General features: G+C 36.2%; 1 protein-coding gene across 5 annotated transcripts in view; it reads left to right on the forward strand.

Annotated features, from left to right (window-relative positions):
- Positions 1-17,691, forward strand: part of tmod2 (tropomodulin 2) — a 74,457-nt gene extending 56,766 nt beyond the window's left edge. The window contains exons 8-12 of one of the 5 annotated variants that reach the window (XR_015514251.1): positions 1,101-1,244; positions 4,773-4,917; positions 10,739-11,655; positions 12,620-13,117; positions 14,113-17,691. Coding sequence is in view for 1 of the 5 variants with exons in the window: in NM_001004608.1 (NP_001004608.1) it covers positions 1,101-1,244; positions 4,773-4,917; positions 10,739-10,770 (321 nt within the window). In the remaining 4 variants the exon portion in view is untranslated. 5 annotated transcript variants of the gene reach the window in all.
- The last annotated feature ends 8,485 nt before the right edge of the window (positions 17,692-26,176 follow it).

Here is a 26,176-nt window from a genome sequence, read left to right on the forward strand (position 1 = left end):
TTATTCCTCAGAGACTGTGGTCCATATTGATATGATAGCATCTCGCAGTTGCTGCAGATGTCCATGATGCGAATCTCCCGTTCCACCACATCTCAAAGGTGCTCTATTGGATTGAGATCTGGTGACTGTGGAGGCCATTTGAGTGTAGTGAACTTACTTTCATGATCAAGAAACTAGTCTGAGATGATTCACGCTTTATCACATGGCGAGTTATCCTGCTGGAAGTAGCCATCAGAAGATGCGTACACTGTGTTAAGCAACAATAATCAGGTAGGCTGTGGTGTTGACAGGATGTTTAATTGGTACTAATGGGCCCAAAGTGTGGCAAGAAAATATCATTCACATTATTACACCACCATCGCCAACAATTGATACAAGGCAGGATGGATCCATGCTTTCATGTTGTTGATGCCAAATTCTGACCCTACCATCCAAATGTCTCAGCAGAAATCCAATCTTCTATTTTCTAATTTTAGTGAGACTGTGCGAATTGTTGGCTTAGTTTTCTGTTCTTAGCTGACAGGTGTGGCACCAAGTGTTGAGTTGCTGCCGTGTTATTGGCTGATTAGAAATTTGCATTAACAAGCAGTTGGACAGGTGTACCTAATAAAGTGGCCGGTGAGTGTATCTGAGGATCATATTTTACTAGAACGAGACTGCTGCAGAAATGGAGATTTAAAATAACAAAATAAGTTTTATATTTATTTATACATAGTTTTCTATTGTGATATTCAGATATTTTAATTATGTGGGACACAGCGTGCATCTGCTTGTATTGCTCCTGAGTCATTTCTAATTAATTTAAGAGTAATGTAGTTTCATTCTTGTGTCATCGTGAAATAAGGTTTAATTCAAATTTTGGAGACTTGTAAAAACTTAACACATGTGGTGTCCAGGGTTATTCATAAAAGGTCATGTATGCATTTTAAATATTTAAAAAAAGCTTTTGAAAAAGAATTTATATCAGGTTCCTGCAGAATTCCTGCTTTTTTATCATTATTGTTTATATGCAATGTTGGCTAATTTTAGCACTATAAACATTCATATAGTACATCTTAATGCCATGTAAAGCTTTGTTTGTTTCTTTGTGTTCGTTGCAGGCGTTCTCAGACATGCTGCGAGAAAATAAGACGCTAAGGAGTTTGAATTTGGAGTCTAATTTCATCACCGGTGCAGGAGTTCAGGCTCTTGTAGAAGCTCTTCGAGACAACGACACGCTTTCAGAGATCAAGATCGACAACCAGGTAAGGTCACAAGCACATACTGACTGTCACAAACTGTTAATGGTCGTTTTTAATTTATGGGTGTTTTTGATTGATTTTATCTTGCATGACATCAAACTGTGAGACATCAGTATCTTCTCAGACAACATTTGCTGTTGAAAAGTGTACCAACATGGCTCTTATTTCTATTTTTAGTTCTTTGAAACCATGAAATGTCCGGATTGGTAATAGAATTGCGGTAAAAATAAAGAAAGAATTGATGATTAGTCAAATTATTTTTATTATAATTATTAATGTTTAACGGATTATCAAAATAATTAATTGTTGCAGCCCTGTTTTTTTTTTTAAGTCTGATTTACCGTATTTGTTTGTAAGTAACCAGTATTTGTGAACTAAAACGAAAGATTTAAGTTATATTTTAAGGTGCATTTTACTATTTTTCTATTCTTTTTATTTTATTTACGCAGAACATTAAAATGTTTCAAATTTGAGCATTTTTAAGCTTATTAATAATATTTAGTAAATATCTTAAATCTTAAGGAAGCTAATTTTTACGATATAGTTAGAGGCTTTCACACCTAGACTTTTGTTTCGGAACCTGGTTTGTTTCCCTATTTAGTGCATATGTGAATCCAACAAGCGCGCTCGGATCCACGACAAAGCAATCGGTCTGAGATCGCCTGAATGAGGTGGTTTTGGTTTAAATGAAACGAACTCTGAAACGCTTCGATTGTCGTGCAATGCGATCTTCTGAACTAACGAACCAGGCCATATCACAGTGTATTATGGATATGTAACAGGCATATGTGGCTATATGAATCAGAGTTATGAGTAGGATGGGATGTCATTCGTTCATTGAGATGAGAGTTTACTCACATGTGACTTGTTTTAGCTATTTTGGTCCGTTTAGAAACTTTGGCATGTGAAAGCGAACCGCACCATGAGCTAAGTGCAACATTGTAACAGTTCTATTCTCTGTTTCAAAACAATCGATCTACAGGTGTAACCTTAAATTTGGGGATGGAAATGCAGAAGTTATAATGCAGCAATATGTGGTTCATAAAGTTTTTACATTTTATGCAAAAACATACTACATGTTAACAAATCAGTATTTAATAATCAGAAAATACACTGCAATTAGAAGATAGATTTCACAATAATCACTATATAATAAGTAGGTTATAAAGTATCACATTGTTTTATGGCGTTTATATTACAGATTGTTATAAATAAGAGCCTTTTTTAAAATATAATTTTCTAAAAGAGAATGTGTGTTCAATTAGGGGTGTGAACCTACACTGGTCTCACGGTTCGGTAACAATTAATATGCCATCGATTCGGTTCAATTCAATATCTTGGTGTCTCACGGTTTATTGCTGATGCTTTCCTGATGTTGTAAAAAAAATAAATGAGTGAAAAGAAGAGAGAACCCAGTCCAGGAGACTCGAAACAAGCACAATTCCTTTATTGAGACGTGTTGGTTAATCTGCAGTCATATAGCGTCTTTAAGATGTCCATGTGTCTGCAAGAGCCTACTAGAGGTCCGCAGTCTGCAAGTTCTTTCACAAGTCTCTCACAAGTCTCACACAAGTCTGAATTAAGACAAAGATTTCATGTCTATTTTGTGTTCTTAGGAGGAGGGGATATGGCTAAACAAAGCATGCAAATTAAGAGTTGTGGTCGGCAGGGTAAACTGCTCCTTCAGGCCTTGATCTCATCATGTTCTGGAGACAGAAACCACCTGACCAGTTGATCGAAAAGAGAAAACAATAGACACCCCATGCTGTGAAACTGACAATTTGCATTACTTTGGCTTAGCCTGTAGTCAGCAAGGCAAAGGTTAAATGACCCTCCTAGCTGGCATGTCAATGAAATGATATAATTAAAAACCCAAGAATATAACTTTTCAGTTATACGTAGATTATTGTCCATTTGGAGTTAGATGATAGAAATGTATATTTCCACACTGATATAATTAGATTTTTTCTTCACGACATAATTTTTTTTTATTAAAATCTATAAATATATTAATATTTATATACTATTTGTAATACAATTTTGTCCGTTAACACAAGCAGTAAGATATAAGAACTTTACCTTTACTTTTACCTGCTCAAAGAAAACTCTTTTAGAATGTTTTAAATAAAACTCCAAGACAGCATGATTATAGCAAATAGACTAATGTAAATATTATCCTGCTTGCTTTTTGAGCACTGTCAAGCGAGTTCTTACACCCCTATGATTGGTAATTGTCTTCACCCGCTCAACAGAAAGGGCTGCGATTGGCTTTAGAAATGAAAGTGCTGGTTACGGATGAGTTACACGGGAAGAACAGCTGCGGATACAGTCTATATGTGCATAATGCACGGTTATGACGGGTAATCCATAATAGACGCAGTGGAGAAACTCGCACTACAGGCACGCTCATGTCTAGATCAGCCGAGAGGAGAGGAAAAGTTACCTCATGAACATGCCAGCGGGTCAAATGTCCAAAGTGAAAGAGAGGCAAAGATGGAGTTTTACAGCATTTCTCCCTAGTTTTGAAATAGCGGCTCGTGCTGTATACCTTCTTCAGTGTCAATGAAAGACTGTCCAGCAAACTCACAAGCAGTGAATCATGCACAATTATCTGCTTTTTAATAAGCAGTAGGAACATTTTACTTACTCGCCCTCACCTCCTTTGCCTTAGTATTTTCCCACGACATCACTCGTAGGAGATAAATAACGTCAGTAGGTAATAACCGGTTATGATCTATAACTTGTAGCGGTATTTGGCTAATAAAGTGGGTTGGGCGCCAGGGGTTGAAAAAACCCCACTACAGTTTCTTAAATAATTCAATTAAATGAAAATTTAAGCTTTAACAGATGCATGTTTTAATAAAGACCAAATCAATATTGAATCGTCAAACAGATCAATATATTAATAAAGAAGAAAACGAAAAGAACAAGCTTTAACTTCAACACATTGTAAGTAAATCCATAAACCAAACAAACTTAAATTTCCAGGCCCAGGCACAATACCTATTAATTACCTTTTACAAAAAAAAAACAATCAACGGGTGATACATCAACCAACCATAAAGATATAAATCAAATAAACCACTTCTGAATATACAACAATCAATATTAATCTAATTCAAATCCCACAAACATAATAATATTTCAAGTTCAAATCAATCACTCATTCATGAACTTAAAACTCATGAACCGATATCGAATTGTTTGCATCTGCATTGCGTGGCACAGAAGAAACGATTAATTTTGACACCCCTATGTTCAATAGTTTTAGGACAACAAAAAGGGTTTTGATCCACTTCAAATGTTGACTTCTGTCACTACTAATCAGCACTACTAATCAGCACCTAATGATTGAATTATGTTCCATCTATAATTCATCTTACATCTAGGTATGTGCTGAAATGTGTTCAAAGCACTGCTATTTTCAGACACTAGAAAGTAAATGCAGGCATCACTCACTGTGAAATGTCTGCGAGTTGGCTTATGTAAGCATGTCTAACAGATTCCCCTTTGTGTGATGTTTGCTCACAGCGGCAGCAGCTCGGTACGTCGGCTGAGATGGAGATCGCGAAGATGCTGGAACAGAATACAAGCATCGTGAAGTTTGGGTACCACTTCACCCAGCAGGGTCCCAGATCCCGTGCCGCTGCCGCAATCACAAAAAACAACGACCTGGGTGAGAACATGACCTAATGCACATATACTGGGATTGAAAGCTTCGAATCCTGATTGGTCATTTGCCGATTTGTAAACAGTGTTGCTTTTTTAAAACAAAAATTCTTTGCTCCACATAATAAATATGATTGCACCATGGTACATCCTTAAAGGGAAAGTTCATCTGTTATCCATCTGTCATGCCAAACATTTTTGAGTTTCTGTTGAACTGAGATTTTGAGAAATTGTGTAAACCAGCAGCCTTCGACTTCCATTGTATATTTTGATCCTACTATTGATGTCAATGGGTTTCGAGCATTCTTCAGAATATCTTGCTTTGTGTTTAACAGAAGAAATAAGTTTATAAAAGTTTGTAATCACTTGTGTGTGGAAAAAAAAAGTAATTTTTGTTGAACTATCTCTTTAGAGCAGTGGTGTCTAAACTCGGTTCTGGAGAGCCAGTGTTCTCCTGAGTTTAGCTCTAACTTGCTTCAACAAACCTGCCAGGAAGTTTCTAGTTAATATAGCATATCTAGTAAGAGCTTGATTAACTGGCTCTGGTGGGTTTGATTAGGGTTGGAGCTAAACTCTCCAGGACACTGGCCCTCCAGGACCAAGTTTTGACACCCCTGCTTTAGGCGGGCCGACTGCATACCAGAAGGTTTAAAATTAGAGCATGTTATTTATATCAATATGAGTCAATATGTTTTTGGATATCTGATGCACCATAGAGCGCCACTCGCAGCCTTTTTTTAGTTAATTTATATTATATTAAATCAGGGTTTACATGCATATTAACGTCACCCTAGGAAGATTGTGTATTGGCATCTTTTAGCAAAAGATTTGCCTTTCTATATACAGTTGAAACCAGAAGGTTACTTACACTGTATAAAAAGGCATATAACCATTTTTATGGTGTTTATATTACAGATGGTTATACAAAAGAGCCTTTTTAATAGCTAGTAAAAGAATTCACATTTAAAATATAATGCCAAAAGGCAGATGTTAATGTGACTAATTTTTTCTCTTTTAGGTAAGTTCTGCTTAATAGCAGAATAATGAGAGAGAGATTTTTTTAAACATTATCTTGAAAGTCAAGTTTACAATAAGATTATTATGCTCTGAAAAAGCTCAAATGATGTTGTCGAGGTTTTGGAAGTTTCTGATTGGCTAATTGACAATATTTGAGTTAATTGTAGAATAATATTAAAGGAAAACCTCAAACACACTGCTACCTTGTGTGACAATCAGGGTAAATCAACAAGATAGAATCAACAAAAAAGCCAGAATACAATTTGTTAAATTACATGGGGAAAAAGACAAATTTTTGGAGACATGTCCTGTGGTCTGATGGAACTAAGATTGACCTGTTTGGCCATAACGACCAGTGTTACATTTGGAGGACAAAGGGGAAAGCTTACAAGCCTTGGAACACCATGCCAACTGTGAAGAATGGAGGCGGCAGCATCATGTTGTGGGGCTTTTTTGCTGCAGGAGGCACTGGTCCACTTCACAGCATAGATGGCATCATGAAGAAAGAACATTATGTAGAAATGCCGAAGCAACATCTCAAGACATCATCCAGGAAATTAAAACTTGGCCACAAATGGGTCTTCCAAACAGGCCATGACCCTAAGCATACTGCCAAATTAGTTAAAATGTGCTTTAAGGACAACTGAGTGAATGTTTTGGAGTGGCCATCACAAAGCCCTGACCTCAATCCTTTAGAAAATTTGTGGGCAGTTGGAAAGGCTTGTGTGAGCAAGACAGCCAATAAATCTGACTCGGTTACACCAATTCTGTCAGGAGGAATGGGCCAAAATTCATTCAAACTATTGTGAGAAGCTTGTGGAAGGATACCCAAAACCTTTGATTAAAGTTATACAGTTTAAAAACAAAGCTAAAAAAATACCAAGAGGAAAAAAAATGTCATTATTCTGGCATTTAGCAAAAGTCAATCATTTAGGTAATCCTAATAGACCTAAAATAGTAAACGTTTAGTATGATTTACCATCAGACATTTAAAAACTGTATATAATAATTTGAGCGCCGGAATTGCCGCTCTTATTTATCAACAAATAATAGTCCACTGTGCAATTAGGAAACATCACATCAGCCTCAAAAAATGTAACTACATTTCTTGACAATACGTAGCACAAGCTCTGTGATTGGTCGTCTTGGTAGTGTTTATGCTTCTGAGGGGTCAGGTCTACAGGTCTGAAACAAGTGTGGGTGTCGCTGAGAGCCACAGAAGAGGTGTGAGCCTGTTGGCGCGAGTGATTTACATGTGTCGAGTGCCATGGAGGAGCTCCAGATGGAGCGTTTTGTTTTGTATTTACTTTGATTAAAGTTGTTCCACATCCACCGGTTCCCACATCTGAATGAACCAGTTTGAACTACACAATCTGATACACAGTCCAAGATTATCACTGCTGACACCATTGAAACTGATGTTTGGCATTGGCATGAGTGACCAAAGGTTTGGCTATTGCCCAGCCATGTCAATTGAACCTTTTTGGTGAAAACAGAAGAGTTGAGGTGCACATTTAATTCTGCAGCGAGTTGGTTTCATGTTTTTTGGATACAATCTAGATCAGCACCTCGTAATCCCATTCAGACAGCTTCCTCTTTTGTCCACAGTTACTCTTGTTGGATGGGTTGAAAAAATGTGTTGTCTGGTATCTAGTTTAGACAGAAAAACATATTTGTCGGTTCTTCTAATCAAAATATGGCAAGTATTCATCTCTGTGAATATATCAGTAAACCACCACTTATTTCAAAACAGGTTTTCTGAGGAAAAAAATGGACTAAATGTAGAATGTTTTTATTTTTTTGTCTGCCTGACTTTCTCTTCATTTCTGTTTCTTTGGATGAAGTCTGGATCTGTCTCCTAACGTTACCATACACGCACAGTGTTTGTGAAACATGTGTAAGATGATGTCATGCATCAAGCTCTCTTTAGGTGTAACGGGTGAGCGCATGAGTTTGATCATTAACCTCTGGCATGAATGCTAACAGCACAGATTGTAGGATGATGTGTGCAATGTTTTTAGTGTTTGTTTGACTCACCTGTACATAGGACACTTTATAACGAGTGTGATAAGTTATCTGATCCTCACCGGTGTGAATGCAGGCTTTATATAGACATGTACAGGTCTGCACAAAACATTAGCATGCTGCAGCTCAAAGCAGAAGCCTTTTATAGGTGTGTTTTATTGTATGTTTTTTTGATAGTCTGATCTCCTTTGCTTCCTATTATGGCAAAGAGCTGCCCATTGATAATCTTATAAATTTGCATAAAATGTTTGTAGACTTTGTGATCAGAATTTCACAAATGTAATTTATGTCATATAACTGAGTAATTTGGATTGGTTTTAAGTCACTTAAAAGCATTATCTATGTAAAGCAATGCATGAGCTTAGTTTAAATGAAATACAGACATACGGTGGGGGAAAGAAGTATTTAACACTTCACCATTTTTCTAAGAAAACATATTTCTAAAGGTGCTGCCGACTTAAAAAATCAAAGAAATTCATATATGCAAAGAAAACAATATTAATTAGTTTACAAATTAGTTTGTGTAAAAAAATGAAATGACACAAGAAAAAATTATTGAACACATGAAGATAGGGAGGTATATAAAGGCAGTGAAAGCCCAGACAGCAGCTGAAATCTCTTAGTAGTTCTTCAGCAACTTTCTGTCCTTCGTCATTGTAAATGAATATTAGCTGATTTAGTCCAACATCTACATTAGCAGGATGATGAAGATAATTCCAGAGTGGATATTTCACCAAGACAATGATCCAAAAACACAGCAAAAAAAACTCTCAAATACTTTCAGAGAAAGAAAATCAAGCTGTAGAATGGCCCAGCCAATCACCTGACTTGAATCCAATAGAAAATATCAAATAAAGCTCAGATTTGATAGACGAGAACCATCAAGATTTTTACACTCTGTTGAAGTCTTTGAAAAACTCACACCTGAGCAATGCATTTGACTTAAATAAAAAATTAAATAAGTTTCAGTAGTTCAATACTTTCTCCTCATGTCATTTCATTGTTATTACACACAGCATTTTTTTACAGATTTTGTTTTTCTTTTGTTATATTTTTATGTCTGTATTGTTTGAGTTTTTACCAAAATCTGGTCTAATTCTAGGTCAACAGCTCCTTTAGAATATTTTTATTTTAAAAAACATGACGTGTTGGGATACTTTTCCATCACTACAACCATGTTGTCATGTGACCTAAAGCGTCTCTTATGTTACTTCACTGCCAATACCTCTCATGTGGCCTCATGGCATAGTAACATGTTCATTTGATGTGTTATGAATGTTTTTAACATACTTTCCTCTTTTTTTTCGCCTGCTATTGAATCTTATTTAGAAAAGAATGCCTTTTTATTGTCACTGTACACATATACATTGTACAATATATACATGCGCGATGAGATTAAGTGCATCTCACTGCTCAGTGCAAACATGTAAATATATTCTTTATAGGTGGACATAGATTTTTTTTTTTTAACTAAATTAATCTTTGAATTTATCTAGATTAAAATGGCTCATTTGAATCCTGCCGAAGGCATTCAGAATATGTGTGCTACCCAAATAATAAGTCTTTGAGAGCGGATAACTCAAGCCAGGTGGCGCATTAGACTAGGGGCTCATCTTCTGTTTCCAAAATGCAACACAAACTGCTTGAGAAACTGCTCTACTATGATAATTGGTGATGAAAAATAATTGTTCAATAATATGTACTTGTGTTTACTAACTGTTTATTCAGTTAAACATGAGTTTTAAACTGTAGGCCTACAAAAGCTTGAAACAGCAATATTTTATTTATTTATTTATTTACTTTTTGATCACCCTTATCCGACTAAAGTCATAACAGAGCTAAACAGAAATAGAATTAAGACATGTGAAGTATGCATATATTAGTGACATTATTGACATAATTATATTATATTATATTATTGAAGTAAACACTGCGCTCAAACTATTACTGTCATGTTGGACTTTCCGCCATGTTTTTCCAATAAGATCCACACATGCGGCTGTCGGTCAAGGAACGCGCGCACACACACACACACACACACATACACACACACACACACACACACACACACACACACACACACACACACACACACACATCGCGAAATGTGAACGTTTTTTCTTTCCATTCGGCGTGCGTTATTAAATTCCATAACACTCTCACCAGTCCTTACTCCTTATTTGCGTCTGTTACCCCAGTTTGTCACAGGGGCATGAATGAAATGTTCATGAGTTAAAGTGAAACTGCCGAACTGCAGTTAAAGTCAGGCATACTGCTGATTTGATTCAGAAGGGCGCTTTTTTTTTTTTTTTTTTGTCAGACGGCTCACCAGTCAGTTATACATCAATAATGAACATTATTGACCAGGCCACAGTTATAAAAAGGTTGGGGACCACTGCTGTAGATAATAAATAGGAGTGCAAAATAGGGAATAAAGCAATTCTGAGGTGGAACGATAGATATATAACAAGATACATTTAAATGAAATATGCATTGAGAAGCAGAGATTGTAAAAGAAAACTAATACCGTATCTACAGCAGATTCATATAGCTCTCCACAATAGTGATTCGATTCCTCGTATCACTGTATGTGCTGTTTTGATAACTGTGTGTAGCTTTGTAACAGGATAACGTACTGACTAACACACCCTTGATTTCTCAAGCCACTTAAAATTAGTAGATCCCATTATAAGTTCTGGTAGTTCACAGCATGGCGTGTTGAGACACAAACAAACACTGTGTTTGCATGTATCCGATTACTAACACGTCTCTGTTTTGTGTTTCAGTGCGACGGAGGCGAGTCGAGAGGGATGTTTAAAGCATACTCCACTCTCGCTTTCTCTCTCTCGGCTGATCAGACTCTTGTGCCAAACCCTCTGAGGGAGACGCTTCACCTGAAGAAGGGACACAACTGGATACTTTGCCTCCCTAATGTTAATACTCTTATCCTTTTTTTTTTGGTTATGTATTATCATTGATGTTATAATTGCTGTTTGTTTTAATAGCTGCTACTCTTGTGCAGCTCTTTTTGTTGTTGTTGTTTGGTTCATGTCTGCTCTATCTTTGTAAAAGTTCTTTGAAACGAAACAGAAGACGGTTAATCACTCGCACACAAGTTCAGTGGTGATTTCTTCATGGACAGGCTGGATTTAAACCTGTGCTCATATTCACGCCGAACAAATCTAGACTCAACTGGACTGGATCTGCTGTGTTCCCCCGTTAAATGTGAGCTAAATCTAGATTTTCTTCGATGCAGGGTTTGGAGCAGTGGTTTGAACATACTTTCTTTAAAGGGATGGGTCAACAAAACATGAAAATAGAGTCATTTACTCATCGATTTCTTTCAGAAATGAAGATATAACGAAGAATGTTTGAACTTTTGATCTCCATGGTATATTTAGTTCATACTGTGGATGTCAATAGCTACCTTTTCCAATGTTTTCCAGAATATCTTCCCTTATGTTCAACAGAAGAAAGAAATTGATCAAAGTTTGTGAGGATTTTTTTGGGTGAACTATCCCTTTAATGAAAGTCATCTGTACTTTAGCTGTTAACTTTAGCATGCACTGTGTGTGGATGTCACTTGGCTGCTGGGTTGCTGAAAAAACTGAGCTTCCACACCACATCACACGTTCTTCTACATGTTCTCCCATTGAGATGCTTCCTATTGTAAACTTGTTTCCCCAATTACACCATATATAGCGTGTTTGAGGAATCAAAAGGCTAATTTAAGGACCGGTGGCCCATTTTCATCTAATTTAATTTGCTGATGGAACCACTAAATTAATACTGATCACAACTCTATGTACATTTGCCCTGTATAAATGTTTTAAAGGGACATTTCACCCCCAATTCTGTCATCATTTGTTATTTTTGTTTTCTTTCATTCAGCGAAAATCACTTTAATTCAATATACAACAATTCACAATTTCGAAAAGACAATATTTAGAAATGTTTTTTTTTTTTTTTGAAACATCATAAACTTATTTAACAAGCAACATTTTTAAAAATATGTCGTTTGTGTTCTGCAGAAAAAAGAAATCTATTGATTTTTAACAACGAAATTTTCTTTTTTTTTTTGAGGTGTCAAGATGCAAATTGATTCAGCTTATACACTGAAAAAAAGATTGATTGAATTTGCTTATTTTTTTAAGGGAAGCGATTGCAAACTATTTATTTGGGCTGAATTTAAACAAATTAAATTTAGTAATGGATCAAAATATACAGTGGAAGCCAATGGCTGCTGGTTTACAAAATTTTTTAATCTAAGTTCAACAGAAACTCAAAAATATGTGGTACAAACAAAAGATAACAAATAGAATTTTCAAACATTTGTTTGTTTTAATTCAGCCAATATAAATCGTTTGCAACCACTTACCTTGAGTAATTGAGTAAATCCAACGAATCACCATTTTTAGTGTACAGTGCTATCACCAGTGCCCTCGTTTTTATCTAATGCCATTGAATGGAAAGGGGCAAACTTGTATTTGATTAGGACTAACGTCCACTTTGGGAGTTTGTAAGCTCGCATACATCTTCACAACTGTAAATGGACTTGATGTCTCAAAAACTCTGAGCTTCTGCATCACATCACACGTTCTTCTACATGTTCTCCCATTGAGATGCTTCCTATTGTAAACTCGTTTCCCCAATTACACCATATATAGCGTGTTTGAGGAATCAAAAGGCTAATTTAAGGACCGGTGGCCCATTTTCATCTAATTTAATTTGCTGATGGAACCACTAAATTAGTACTGATCACAACTCTGGGTACATTTGCCCTGTATAAATGTTTTAAAGGGACATTTCACCCCCAATTCTGTCATCATTTGTCATTTTTATTTCTTTCATTCAGCGAAAATCACTTTAATTCAATATACTACAATTCACAATTTCGAAAAGACAATATTTAGAAATGTTTTTTTTTTTTTTGAAACAGTAAACTTATTTAACAAGCAACATTTTTAAAAATATATCGTTTGTGTTCTGCAGAAAAAAGAAATCTATTGATTTTTAACAACGAAATTTTCTTCTTTTTTGAGGTGTCAAGATGCAAATTGATTCAGCTTATACACTGAAAAAAAGATTGATTGAATTTGCTTATTTTTTTAAGGGAAGCGATTGCAAACTATTTATTTGGGCTGAATTTAAACAAATTAAATTTAGTAATGGATCAAAATATACAGTGGAAGCCAATGGCTGCTGGTTTACAAAATTTTTCAATCTAAGTTCAACAGAAACTCAAAAATATGTGGTACAAACAAAAGATAACAAATAGAATTTTCAAACATTTGTTTAAATTCAGCTCATATAAATCGTTTGCAACCACTTACCTTGAGTAATTGAGTAAATCCAACGAATCACCATTTTTAGTGTACTGTGCTAACACCAGTGCCCTCGTTTTTATCTAATGCCATTGTATGGAAAGGGGCAAACTTGTATTTGATTAGCACTAATGTCCACTTTGGGAGTTTGTAAGCTCGCTTGCGTCTTTACAACTGTAAACTTGATGTCTCAAAAACTCTGAGCTTCCGCATCACATCACACGTTCTTCTACATGTTCTCCCTTTGAGATGCCTCCTATAGTACATTCTTTTACCCATTCACACCAGATATCGTGTGTCTGAGGAATAGCCGTGCTAATTTAAGGACCGGTGGCCCATTTTCTTCTAATTTAATTTGATGATGGAACTACCGAATGAGTACTAATCACAAATTTGCCCTCTATAAATGTTTCAAAGGGACATTTCACCCCCAATTCTGTTACCATTTATTATTTTTACTTTCTTTCATTTAGCGAAAATCACTTTAATTCAATATGCTCAAATCCACACGATTCTAAATGTATGAAAAGACGATATTTGGAAACGTGTTTTGTTTTTTTTAAATGTCAGCATCCTAAACTCCTAAATTAACATTTAAAATATATATATATATATATATATATATATATATATATTGTTTATGTTCTGCAGAAAAAAGAAATCTATTGATTTTTAACAACATAAGTGTAGGTGATAACGATTTTTTGCGGTGTCGACATGCTTACTGATTGAGCTTATACACTCAAAAGAATTAATGGTTGGATTTGCTGCATTTTTTTTAAGGTAAGTGATTGCAAACAGTTTATATGGGCTGAATTTAAACAAATTAAATTTAGTAATGGATCAAAATATACAATAGAAGTCAATGGCTGCTGGTTTACAAAATTTCTCAAAATCTCAGTTAAACAGAAACTCAAAAATATGTGGTACAAACGAAAGATAACAGATGACAGAATTTTCAAGCTTCATTTGTTTGTTTAAATTCAGTCTATATAAATCGTTTGCAACCACTTACCTTAAAGAAATTTAGTAAATCCAATGAATCATCTTTTTTCAGTGTACCCTACTAACACCAACGCCCTCGTTTTTATCTAATGCCATTGGTCGGAGATGGACAAACTTGTATTTGATTAGCACTAATGTCCACTTTGGGAGTTTGTATGAAGCTTAAAAGGAAGCTCGCATGCGTCTTCACAACTGTAAACTTATATTTTAGGAGGTATTTTCCACCGAACAATGCACTAAGGCAATGGTCTCAAACTCAATTACTGGAGAGCCGCAGCTCTGCACCAAATTACACGTGCTTAATAGTCTCTAGTTGTCTTGAACACCTTGATTAGTTGGAGCAAAGTTGGTGATTGATTAGGGTTGGTGTAAACATATGCAGAGCTGCGGCCCTTCAGAAATTGAGTTTGAGACCTATGCACCAAGAGATATTTTCTTCTTTTTTTTCTGCACAGTAAGTAAGCATTTCTGTAATTTAGTTGTCTGTTATAGATTTAGATGAGAGTATATTTTCTGTAGATAAATCTTACATGGCTTTTCTAATACAATGCCAAAGACTAACACCTAAATACTCTAAGTTTCAGGACTCCAGCTGAGGGCAGACAGCAAATAGAAGTTTGAATTTAGCTTGTTTTTGAGTTTATTAAAAGAATAGGTCACTTTATACAGGTACATGACGGTTTTGCCATTTTACATCCTGATTTGTTTCAAATCTGTGTATGCAATTACTGTAATATTTTTATGGGGTTTTTTTCCCCACAAAGAAACACTTCTCCTAAAAAAATGTTAACTCTGTCATAATTTGTTCACTCTTAGGTTATTCTAAACCTGTTTTTTTTGTGGTTGAATACAGTAGATGTTTTAAATAAAAAGGTTTTTAGTCCCTGCCAGCTATATGTTTTTAATCCTTCTTAAAGGAGTAGATTACCCAAAACTGGCAGTTCTGTCATCGCTTACTCACCCTTCACTTGTCACAAACCTGGTTGAGTTTCTGTCTTCTGTCAAACATGAAAGAAGACCTTTTGATCAATCTTGAAATCCTGTTACCATTGACTTGCATAGTATTTGTTTCTCCTACTATGGAAAAGTCAATGGTTACAAGCTTTTTCCATACTTCAAACCATGTTATTTTGTGTTTAAAAGAAAAAAGGTAACTCATTAAGGTTTGCAACCACTGGAGGGTGAGTACATTTTTATTTTGGGGATCTATCACTTTAAGGGTTTTCACAGTACACCGACTGTCCCTTTTTGTCTGGACACTTGGTCAGTGTTAATTTTCAATTATTAAACACAGTTAATTGGCATTTATTATTTTGTAGAATGTATAAGAAGTGGCATATGTTAATCTGTTCTTTTAATATTTTTCTATAATCTGAATTCTAATATTCCTTTTCACTTTAAAGATCAAAAATTATTGGTCCACCATCTTCTAATCACAATAAAACTGTAGTCGATAGACCTTAGTATGGAAAAAAATGGCTTGTAGAATTTATCCCAAATTGTCTTCGGTGATCGATGGTAAAACAAACTTAAAATGATTTTGGAACCAAATGAGGATGAGAAAAGTATTAAATGTTCATGTTAGTGTGGATTATTTTATTTCATGTAGGATAAAAAAAAATCATTGGTTCGAAAATCTAAAATCGTTTGTCCACCATCTTCCAACCACAATACGACTATAGTCTGTAGATCTTAATATTAAAAATTGACTTGCAGAATTTATCCTAAATTCTCTTTTGGTGTTTAATGGTAAAATGACCTTAAAATGGTTTTGGAACCAAATGAGGATGAAAAAATGACTAAATGTTTATTTTAAGGTGGATTATTTGTTTATGTAGGATTGAAAAAAATCATTGGTTCACAAAAATAATTGGTCCACCATCTTCTTATAACAACTTGACTACTCGGTAGACCTTAGTATGGGGGAAAAAAACGGAATTTATCCCAAATTGTCTTTTGGTGTTCAATGGTAAAACAAACTAAAAATGATTTTGGAACCAAATGAGGATGAGAAAAACCCTAAATGTTCATGTTAGGGTGAATTATTTATTTTATGTAGGTTTTAAAAATAAATCATTGGTTCAAAAATCTAAAAATCTTTAGTCCACCATCTTCTAATTACAATACAACTAGTCGGTAGACTTTAGTATGGAAAACATGGCTTGTAGAGTTTATCCCAAATTCTCTTTTGGTGTTCAATGGTAAAATTATCTTAATGTTTTTGGTACCAAATGAGGATGAGAAAATGACTTGATGTTCAAGTGAGGGTGAAGTATTTGTTTATTTTATGTAGGATTAAAAAACATCATTGGTTCAAAAATTTGAAATCATTGGTCCACCGTCTTCCAATCACAATATGACTATAGTCGATCGATCTTAGTATGGGGGAAAAAAACTGAATTTATCCCAAATTCTCTAATAGTGTTCAATGGGAAAACAAACTTAAAATGGTTTTCGAACTAAATTAGGATGAGAAAAATGACAAAATGTTTATGTAGGGTTAAATTATTTGTTTATTTTATGTAGGATTTTTGTATCTAGAATATTTTTGAAGGAGGAAAGTAGGGAACTAGAAAAATATATAATGGCAACCAATTCTGGGAGCATTTAGTAGTCCTGGTGCAGCCTCAAGCACACACAAACAAACACACACACATGCACGTTTGTGATCGCATGCATGTTTGCAATGTACAGCAAAGCTTTATCTTTTAACTAAAGCGAACTAACAGTGTAAAATACTGAATTGACCTTTATACCGCTTGCCATTTTCCGTAAGCTTGTTCTTCCTACGAGGTTGATGGATTGTGGTTTATAGTGTAGAGCACAGACACTTCGGCACGTTTTTGAGGAAGGCGGTGAACAGGATGAATTCCATAGCTGGATTAAACAGGGGAACATGTTTTACACCTGCTTTAAATGCAAAAGCTAGGACCAAGTTTGAAGTTTTCTGTTTCTCTCGGTTGTGTTTTATTGATTTGTACTGTTCTGTTTTGTAAGAGCCTTGTGTATCAACTGTCTTTTGAGTTTGTATGTCCTTTTATTTTTCTTCGTGAACAAATGCTGAGTTGTGAGTATGATTTTTTTTTTCTTCTCCAGGTTATGCTTCATGTTTCATTCCATCTTTCTTTGATTATGGGTTAAAGGTTCGTGCTTTGCTGAAAGCTTGTTGCTTGTAAGGAGCTCTGCAGTCTATATATGAAATCTCCATCTCAGATCCTCTTCAGAAGACTGCACATTTAAAGATATACATATAAATATCATGTATCGTAAACGCCTCTTATATTGCCGCAGTTTTGTATGTTGATACTTTATGTCTGGACTCCAGAAGAGGAAAACTTATTATGTACTGTTAAAAATACAAAACTCTGTAAAGTATCAGACGTCCTTAATAAAATGTATGTTTTTACAGATTTGTTGTCAGATTTATTGTCTTTTAAATGTGCTGTAAGATTAAAAGACATGATCGTTGAACGATTGAGTAAACTAAACTCACAAAAATGATTGATTTTAAGAACTTTCTTTAAGAAATTGCTAGTTTTACAGTTGACTAAAAGTACTTTTATACTGATTGCTTCTAGATGAAATAACCTGAACTGAAATATAGACTACCTGACAAAAGTCTTGTCGTTGATTGCAGTTGTAAGAGCAACAAATGACTTCTAGAAGGTAGATTTTTCTGATGAATCATCTGTCAATCATCACAAATGCTGCAGAAGACCTATTGGAACCTGCAAAGATCCAAGATTCTCTGAGAAATCAGTCAAGTTTGGTGAAGAAAAAGTCATGGTTCGGGGTTACATTCAGTATGGAGACAAGCGAGATCTGCAGAGTTGATGGAGAAAATTAACAGCCTGAGGTATCAAGACATTTGTGCTGCCCATTACATTACAAACCACAGGACAGGGCAAATTCTTCAGCAGGATAGCGCTCCTTCTCTTACTTCAGCCTCCATATCAAAGTTTCTGAAAGCAAAGAAGGTCAAGGATCTCCAGGACTAGCCAGCCCAGTCACCAGAAATAAACTCTATTGAGCATGTCTGGGGTAAGATGAAAGAGGCATTGAAGATGAATCCAAAGTATCATGAGGAACTCTGGGAGTCATGCAAGAACGCTTTCTTTCCCTGCTGAAAAATCCAGCTTAAACCAGCCTAGGCTGGTTTTAGCTGGTTGACCAGCCTGGTTTTAGAGGGGTTTTGGCCATTTCCACTGGTTTCCAACCATTTCCAGCCTGGTCTTAGCTGGTCAGGCTGGAAAATGACCAGCCAAATCCAGCTAAAACCAGCTTGACGAGCCTGGAAAATGGAAAATGAAAAAAATAAACGGGTGTTAATAATTCAGGAGGGCTAATAATTCTGACTTCAACTGTATGTGTATTATATATATATATATGTATTATATACATTGTCATCTTAGTATTATAAGGTTTTATCTGACATTTTTGTAAAAATTAAGTTATTGAGGTTTGCCCTGCGCGCTTGCGTTTTTTTAAGAAACTTCTTTGGTGCGTCAATCTTGTCAATGTTATTATTCAAAAAGGTAATGATTCGCACTTATCAAGTAATTGCTTCGTAGTGTTTTTGGGAGAGCATTGTGTCGAAACATTAGTGTCTTTAAATCACCTGAAGAATGTAAGAAGAAAAAATACAAACTGTATGAAGCAAATACTTGATGAGTGCGAATCATTACCTTTTTGAAAATTAAGTCCTTTTTGTCTAAGTAAGACATTGTTATTAAATGACAACTTGTTTACATTATGTGATTTTTTTTAATTATTTACATTTTAAGACTTTTTATTTAATAACTAAATGTTAAACACATGTTTGCTAAATAGAATCAGAATTTTTAGCCCCCACCGAACCCCCCCCAACACCCCCCCCCCCCCAAATCCCCCAACGGAGAGCATATTGTTTTATTTTTTCAACACATTTCTAAACATATTAGTTTTAATAACTTCTCTCTAATAACTGTATTTTATCTTTGCCATGAAGACAGTAAATAATATTTGACTAGAAATTTTTCAAGACACTTCTATACAGCTTAAAGTGACATTTAAAGGCTTAATAAGGTTAACTAGGCAGGTTAGGGTAATTAGCCAAGTTATTGTATAGCAATGGTTTGGACTATCAAAAAATATATAGCTTAAAGGGGCTAATATATATATATATATATATATATATATATATATATATATATATATATATATATATATATATATATATATATATATATATATATATATATATATATATATATATATATACATATATATAGTCTGTCCTGTCCTAAGTTCATAAGCTAGTTAATCCCCTCCAGATCCACATTTTTTCAGAAACACGCCTCATGCTTTGTTCGCTGATGTAGAGTGAAAACTGCAGGTGAGTTTTTGTTCTTCTGTAATAAGATCCAGTTTCTGTGATTATTTGGAGATGCCGGTTGCATGATGTCACTCCTGCTGTGTCTTAAACTCCAGCAGAGCTTTATCTCATATAACTAACACCAGCCCAGCAGACCTCACTGCTGCTGCATAGGAAATGACTCACGAAGTGTGTTTTTGTGTGTGCGAAAAGCATGGAAAATGTTCCTCTCGGAGGGTTACATCATTGAACTTCAGAGAAGAAAAGAATGGCCAGACTGGTTCGAGCTGATAGAAAGGCAACAGTAACTCAAATAACCACTCGTTACAACTGAGCTCTGCAGAAGACCATCTCTAAATGCACAGCACGTCGAACCTTGAGGTGGATGGGCTACAGCAGCAGAACACCACTGTTGCGACATTCGGATATTGGGGTCAGAATTTGGCATCAACAACATGAAAGCATAGATTCATCTTGCTTCGTATCAATGGTTCAGGCTGGTGGTTTAATGGTTTGGGGGATATTTTCTTGGCACACTTTGGGCCCAGTAGTACCAATTGAGCATTGTGTCAACGCCACTTCCTGAGAATTGTTGCTGACCATGTCCGTGCCTCTATGACCAGTGTACTCATCTTCTGATGACTACTTCCAGCAGGATAACACGCCATGTCATAAAGCACAAATCATCTCAGGCTGGTTTCTCGAACATGACAATGAGTTTACTGTACTCAAATGGCCTCCACAGTCACCAGTTCTCAATACAACAGAGCACCTTTGGTATGTGGTGCAACGGGAGATTCCTATCATGGATGTGCAGCCGACAAACCTGCAGCAATCTATGCCACAAAAGACTAAGGGAGTTCTGAATGCGAAAGATTGTCCAACCCAGTACTAGTAAGGCATGCCTAATAAAGTGGCCAGTGAGTGTAAGTTTTGTATATGCATGTTTGTGTGGTTTTGTGACAGTCAGTGTCAACACTTAAAACAGACCCACAAAAAACTGGTGTTATTTCTTAACACACATAGGGCCAACATGCTTTGTGTTATTTTGAACTCAACCAGTGTGTTATTCTTGTTAAATTATTCAACATACTAATGTGCCAGAAATTCAAAACGTACCAGAGATTTTAAAATCTAATTTCAGAACCACTAGAATCTTACATATTCCTCAAAGTGAGTTCAGCACTTCATAAACCACGGCATCAAAGGGGAACAATGAATTTCTGCTTATTTTTTAATAATGTGTGGATTACAGAGAGGCTGATCTGAGGTGAAGGTTAGACAAGCTAGTGTGTGTGTGTGTGTGTGTCTGTGATGTTATATAGTAGGCTATGAGTAAACACTGAGAGCTTTGTGTAAAATGTGCTTGAAAGACCGGACATATGCAAGTAGTGACAGAAGTTAAACATTGACCTGTTAACTGTGGTTGTGGTTAAAAGCTTCTGTGGGGAAACAGGAAAGGTCAGTTTTCAGAGAGGATATTCACAGAGATAGATAGATAGATAGATAGATAGATGGTTGGATGGACAGAAGGATGGACTAAATGGTTGTTTGGGTGGTGGATGGATGGATGGATGGTTGAATGGATGGATGGATAAACAGACGGATGGACTGAATAGTTGGTTGGTGGATGAATGGATGGATGGATGGATGGTTGGATGAATGGATGGATAAACAGATGGATGGACTGAATGGTTGGTTGATAGATAGATAGATAGATAGATAGATAGATAGATAGATAGATAGATAGATAGATAGATAGAAGATAGATAGATAGATAGATAGATAGATAGATAGATAGATAGATAGATAGATAGATAGATAGATAGATAGATAGATAGATAGATAGATAGATAGATAGATAGATAGATAGATGATAGATAGATAGATAGATAGATAGATAGATAGATAGATAGATAGATAGATAGATAGATAGATAGATAGAACAATTGTGTGGAAACGACTAACAAACTTGCATAAAGTGCTTTTTAACAACGGAAAATAACAAGTTTTGTTCACACAAATACACTTTACGTTACCACTCGTAGCAGTTGTTAAAACCCACAATCTGAAGAGTGAAGTATATTCGGTTGAAGCGCGCCATCTTTACATAGACTGAGGAATTGCATGCGCAAACGCTATCGGCCAGTAGAGGTCAGTGTACACCTGATATTAAATGGTTTGTTTTTGTTCTAAAAACAGCAGCAAGGGCGAAAACACCAGGCCTACAGCCAGCCTGGTGAAAGGTTCTTTTTCCTCAAAAGGTGAACCTTTATACGCCTCATTTACTTTTCAATTATAAGATTTAAATACTGCATTTTAGTGATATTTTAAGCAGTATTTTTTGCTGACTTAGCAAGGGAGATAAATAAAATAATTAAAACTTAATAAAATATTGATCGTAAAAATATTGCTGAGCTTCTCAAATTTTCGAGCCTCTTTTGTAAAAAATAAATAAATAATAAAATAATAATAATAAAAAGACATTTGTAGCCTACATGGATGACAACAATAGCCAAAATAGTATTCAAATGAATTTATATGGGATGCATAGGGTTCTTCACACCTTTTTATTGGTCATTTTTGTTTCAATAAGGTCAAAGATTGAGAATAAAAGTTACTAGTAAAATGTTTTGTACACTTAAAAACAATACAGTAGTGAAAAAACGTACACAGTAAAAAAAATGCGTAATTTTACAGTTTATTACGGCAGCTTTTTTTTTTACAGATTAAATTAGGGATTATTTACAGTCTAGATATTTACATTAGATGTCGCCTATGCAGTTGTTGTCTATTGGAAGTATTCTGTCAATAGAGCTGCCATTTTGGTACAGGGTAACGCTCCTTTCAAACAAATGTGTGACCATTTTTAGATTGAGGCGCAGGCACTGTTATGTTGTCAGGCACCCTTGTAAGTTACTTCAAAAACTATCCGTTACTTCACTTAGCCAACATTATACAAGTTTCCAGCTCTGCAGCGTCTTGTTGTCATATTTCATTTACATTGTTTGCTGATTTTATTCAACAAAACTAGCATTAGCCTAGTATTTAGTGCTAGTTGGTGCTACATTGCCTTATGACCAGTGCAGTTACTGTATCATCAATAACGTTATTTTTTGAGCATAAAAGTTCATCGCATAAAATATCATTAAAAAATGATATCTTTCCTATGAAATGTTCTGCCTTTTGTGCTTTGTTTTATTTGCTTGTTACTATACCCGTACAAAGCGCTAAAGTCCAGCATCTTCAGATTGGCTTTAGTCTAGTGCAGTTGTATGACTTTTATCCTGGGAGCACTGTACAAATGTGGCGGCGTTATTGACACATGCTCAGGGTTCGTATGTGATATCTAGTGTATATATCTATGTGAAAGATGACTTCTCTTATGTCAGATTATAAAATTAAAATATTTGTTGGCATTAGGCATTAGGCACAACTAGCTGAAGTCACGCCGAAGCAACAGCCAACAGAGGATTCCGCTTGATCTTAAAGGGCACATAGTTTACCCCTTTTTATGATTTAATATTAATATTATGGTTCTTTTGAGTGTGCCAGTTTAGGTTTAGTTCAAAACACAATTCAGATTTCTTTATTATAATGTGTTAAAAAGTGTCATTTTGGGGGCATGTACGCAGCTCGCTGTTTTAGGGGTGTGTTGCTTCACATGAAAATTAGTTTCGACTTCCCGCCCAATGTAACAAGGGGGTGGAGCCAAGAGCTCCCCCACTCTGTGTTTGGCAACAGACAGGCAGACAGAGAGAAGCAGCATGAGTGAGAGGATCAGCATTCAGCCGTACACGTACAACTTGGACACAAAGCAGAGTACAAAATCATTTGTATCTTTGTATAGTTTTACAGCCAACTGTGTGCTAGTTGAAAGTTTTGAGCTTGTACACCGAGACTAATAACCACTTACATCGAATCTGACTGAAGCACCGGATGCGCCAATCAGAGCCGCGACACGGCACACCAGACAAGCACGTTCACATGTTATGTAAAACTAAACTATTCAGATAGCGCTCTGTGGCGCGGCAGAAACATGAAGTGTCCCGAATCGTGGCTGGGCGCCGCAGACAGCCGCCGACTTGAAGTGCCGTTGTGTGTGCCCTAATTGACCTTATTCTGAAATGCGGAAGTGCGCCTGTTTTCGCGATTGTCTTAGAACTTCCGATTCAGTCGCCTATGGGAGAAATGACTAGGAATAATAAACGGCAGAAAATGGCCAAACTACTTGCTCAACAAACAAATGTTTGCATGACTACACAGACCAAGTAGCATAATATAATAAGAAAATATTAAATTGCAACATCAAGCAGCGTAACGAGCAGTTGTTAACGTCAAAAAATGAATGGAAGTGAATGTGACCGGAAGTCAAGAGACAAAAAGATTCAAATGTCAGAGCCCGCTCGACAGCTAAGAATAAGGTGAATAGAAGCCTATGTTTACAATTCTAAAATGCATGACGCTACATGGCAGCGTCCTGCAGGCAAGTTCTTTATTTTATTTCCAATGGAGGGACACGCACGTGAGGCAACGCGCTCGCACTTTCCAGCTGCACCTAGATAAGATCACAGGGAGCTTTTGTGACCGTGAGAAATGCAAACGGCTGAAGTTTAAGGTAGACACAATGAAAAGTACACGTTTGCAAACCCACCTAAAGTTACAAACAATAATTCCGATCTTGTGGTGAATGTTGACCTTGTGTTGAGCCCAATGAGCCTTACATCTAAAAATAGAGCAAGAGTGTTCCTTTAGTGACATCGCTTTGACTCACACGCTGAAAATGGCGGACGTGAAACAACAAACTGAGGATATGATGATGCGTGCCTGTCAATCAATATTGGGGGACGGGAGGACCGCACTCTTATGTCAAATTGCGGTCTGTCTGAAAACCGCTCCAATTGGTCCACCGTTTTTATGTTGTTAAATTGAAAAAAAAAAGACTGTGTTTATATCACTCCAATATGACGGTCTACACACAATACCTACACACATGTCTGTCCAAACAGCTTGAAAAGTAGATTTGTTTTTATTTTCTTTTTATTTTTATTTTATTTTTTTTACCATAGCTGCCCTTTAAAGCCTTTTTCAATGGGTTGTCGTCACTATTTATGATAGCATAGCAGTCAAAATAGGACAAATGAGCTCATGTATGGGAAAAAATCTGGACATTTGTCAGTAAGGGGTGGGTCTTCTGAACCACCAAAACCCCCCTTGGCTACAGGCCTGACAACGGTGCCTTTTTGAACAATTAGTTCTGAGCCTTTAATGAAGCACAGTAAATGATGTAATGTACAGTGTAAAACTAATGATTTTTACTTATGTTCACTGTGGGGTTTTCAGATATCTTCAGAAATAATTGTAACATGTTAAGCGAGAATTACACACTGTAAAAAATGATGGGTTCCACTCAATCCCATCATGAATTAACAAGAAAGTATGGGGAGCAGAGAGTGGGGAAAGATCGGCATAAGACTATGAGGCGGAATCAAAATCAGGTTGCCGTGAGTACCGGAGTGCATGTGTTGACACCCTAACCACTACACCACTGGCACCGACAACAGTCATTCATTCATTCATTTTCTTTTTGGCTTAGTCCCTTTATTAATCCGAGGTCACCACAGCAGAATGAACCACCAACTTATACAGCACGTTTTACGCAGCAGATGTCCTTCAACCCACAACCCATCTCTGGGAAACATCCACACACACTCACACCCAAACACTACGGACAATTTAGCCTACCCAATTTACCTGTACCTGTACCATGTTTGCTATTGAGACTGGTTGCAATAGCAAACATGTTGTGTTGTGTGGTATGCCAAATTTGAAATTCACCTGTACCGCGGCTCAGTGGTTAGCACTGTCACCTCCCAGTAAGAAGGTTGCTGGTTCGAGTCCCTGCTGGGTCAGTTGGCATTTCTGTGTGGAGTTTTTATGTTCTCCCCGTGTTCGTGTGGGTTTCCTCCGGGTGCTCCGGTCTCCCCCAAAGTCCAAAGGCATGTGGTATTCGGGAATTACTAACCAACGTCACACATGACATCACCTGGGTTTAACCCCGCATATTGGTTGCAAAAAGAAACTGGTTGCAATAGCAAACATGTCATGTTGTGTGGTAGGATGCCAAATTTGAAATCTTATCATACACCACACTGCTTTTAATACCAACCGCAGACGTCTTTGGCTAACAGACATCAGAAGTGCTGAATGGAGTGAAGACCTAATTAAAAATGCTCGACTCTGCAATTCTCATTTGATATCAGGTAAGTATCATGAATCATACACATTACTCGGTTTTGATTGCAGAAATGATTTCGGTAATAACAGTTACATATGGTTAATTAAACTGCAGATACTGAATGAAATGTAAAAGTGTACGTTCACATACCCTGCCGTACAGGTGCAGTTCGCTGTCAGAATGCAGTTGTTTTGCTTGTTGATGATTAGCCAGGCCTTCTATGGTTCCGTCTTCTTTCCTTGTCTTTGGCTACGCAGAACCTCTGTTTTAGCACTACTAACTTTTCAATCTGGTAATCATGGTA

Source organism: Danio rerio, chromosome 18, assembly GCF_052040795.2.
Source record: "Danio rerio strain M-AB ecotype USA chromosome 18, GRCz13ab, whole genome shotgun sequence".
In the NCBI taxonomy this organism is placed as follows: Eukaryota; Metazoa; Chordata; class Actinopteri; order Cypriniformes; family Danionidae; genus Danio; species Danio rerio.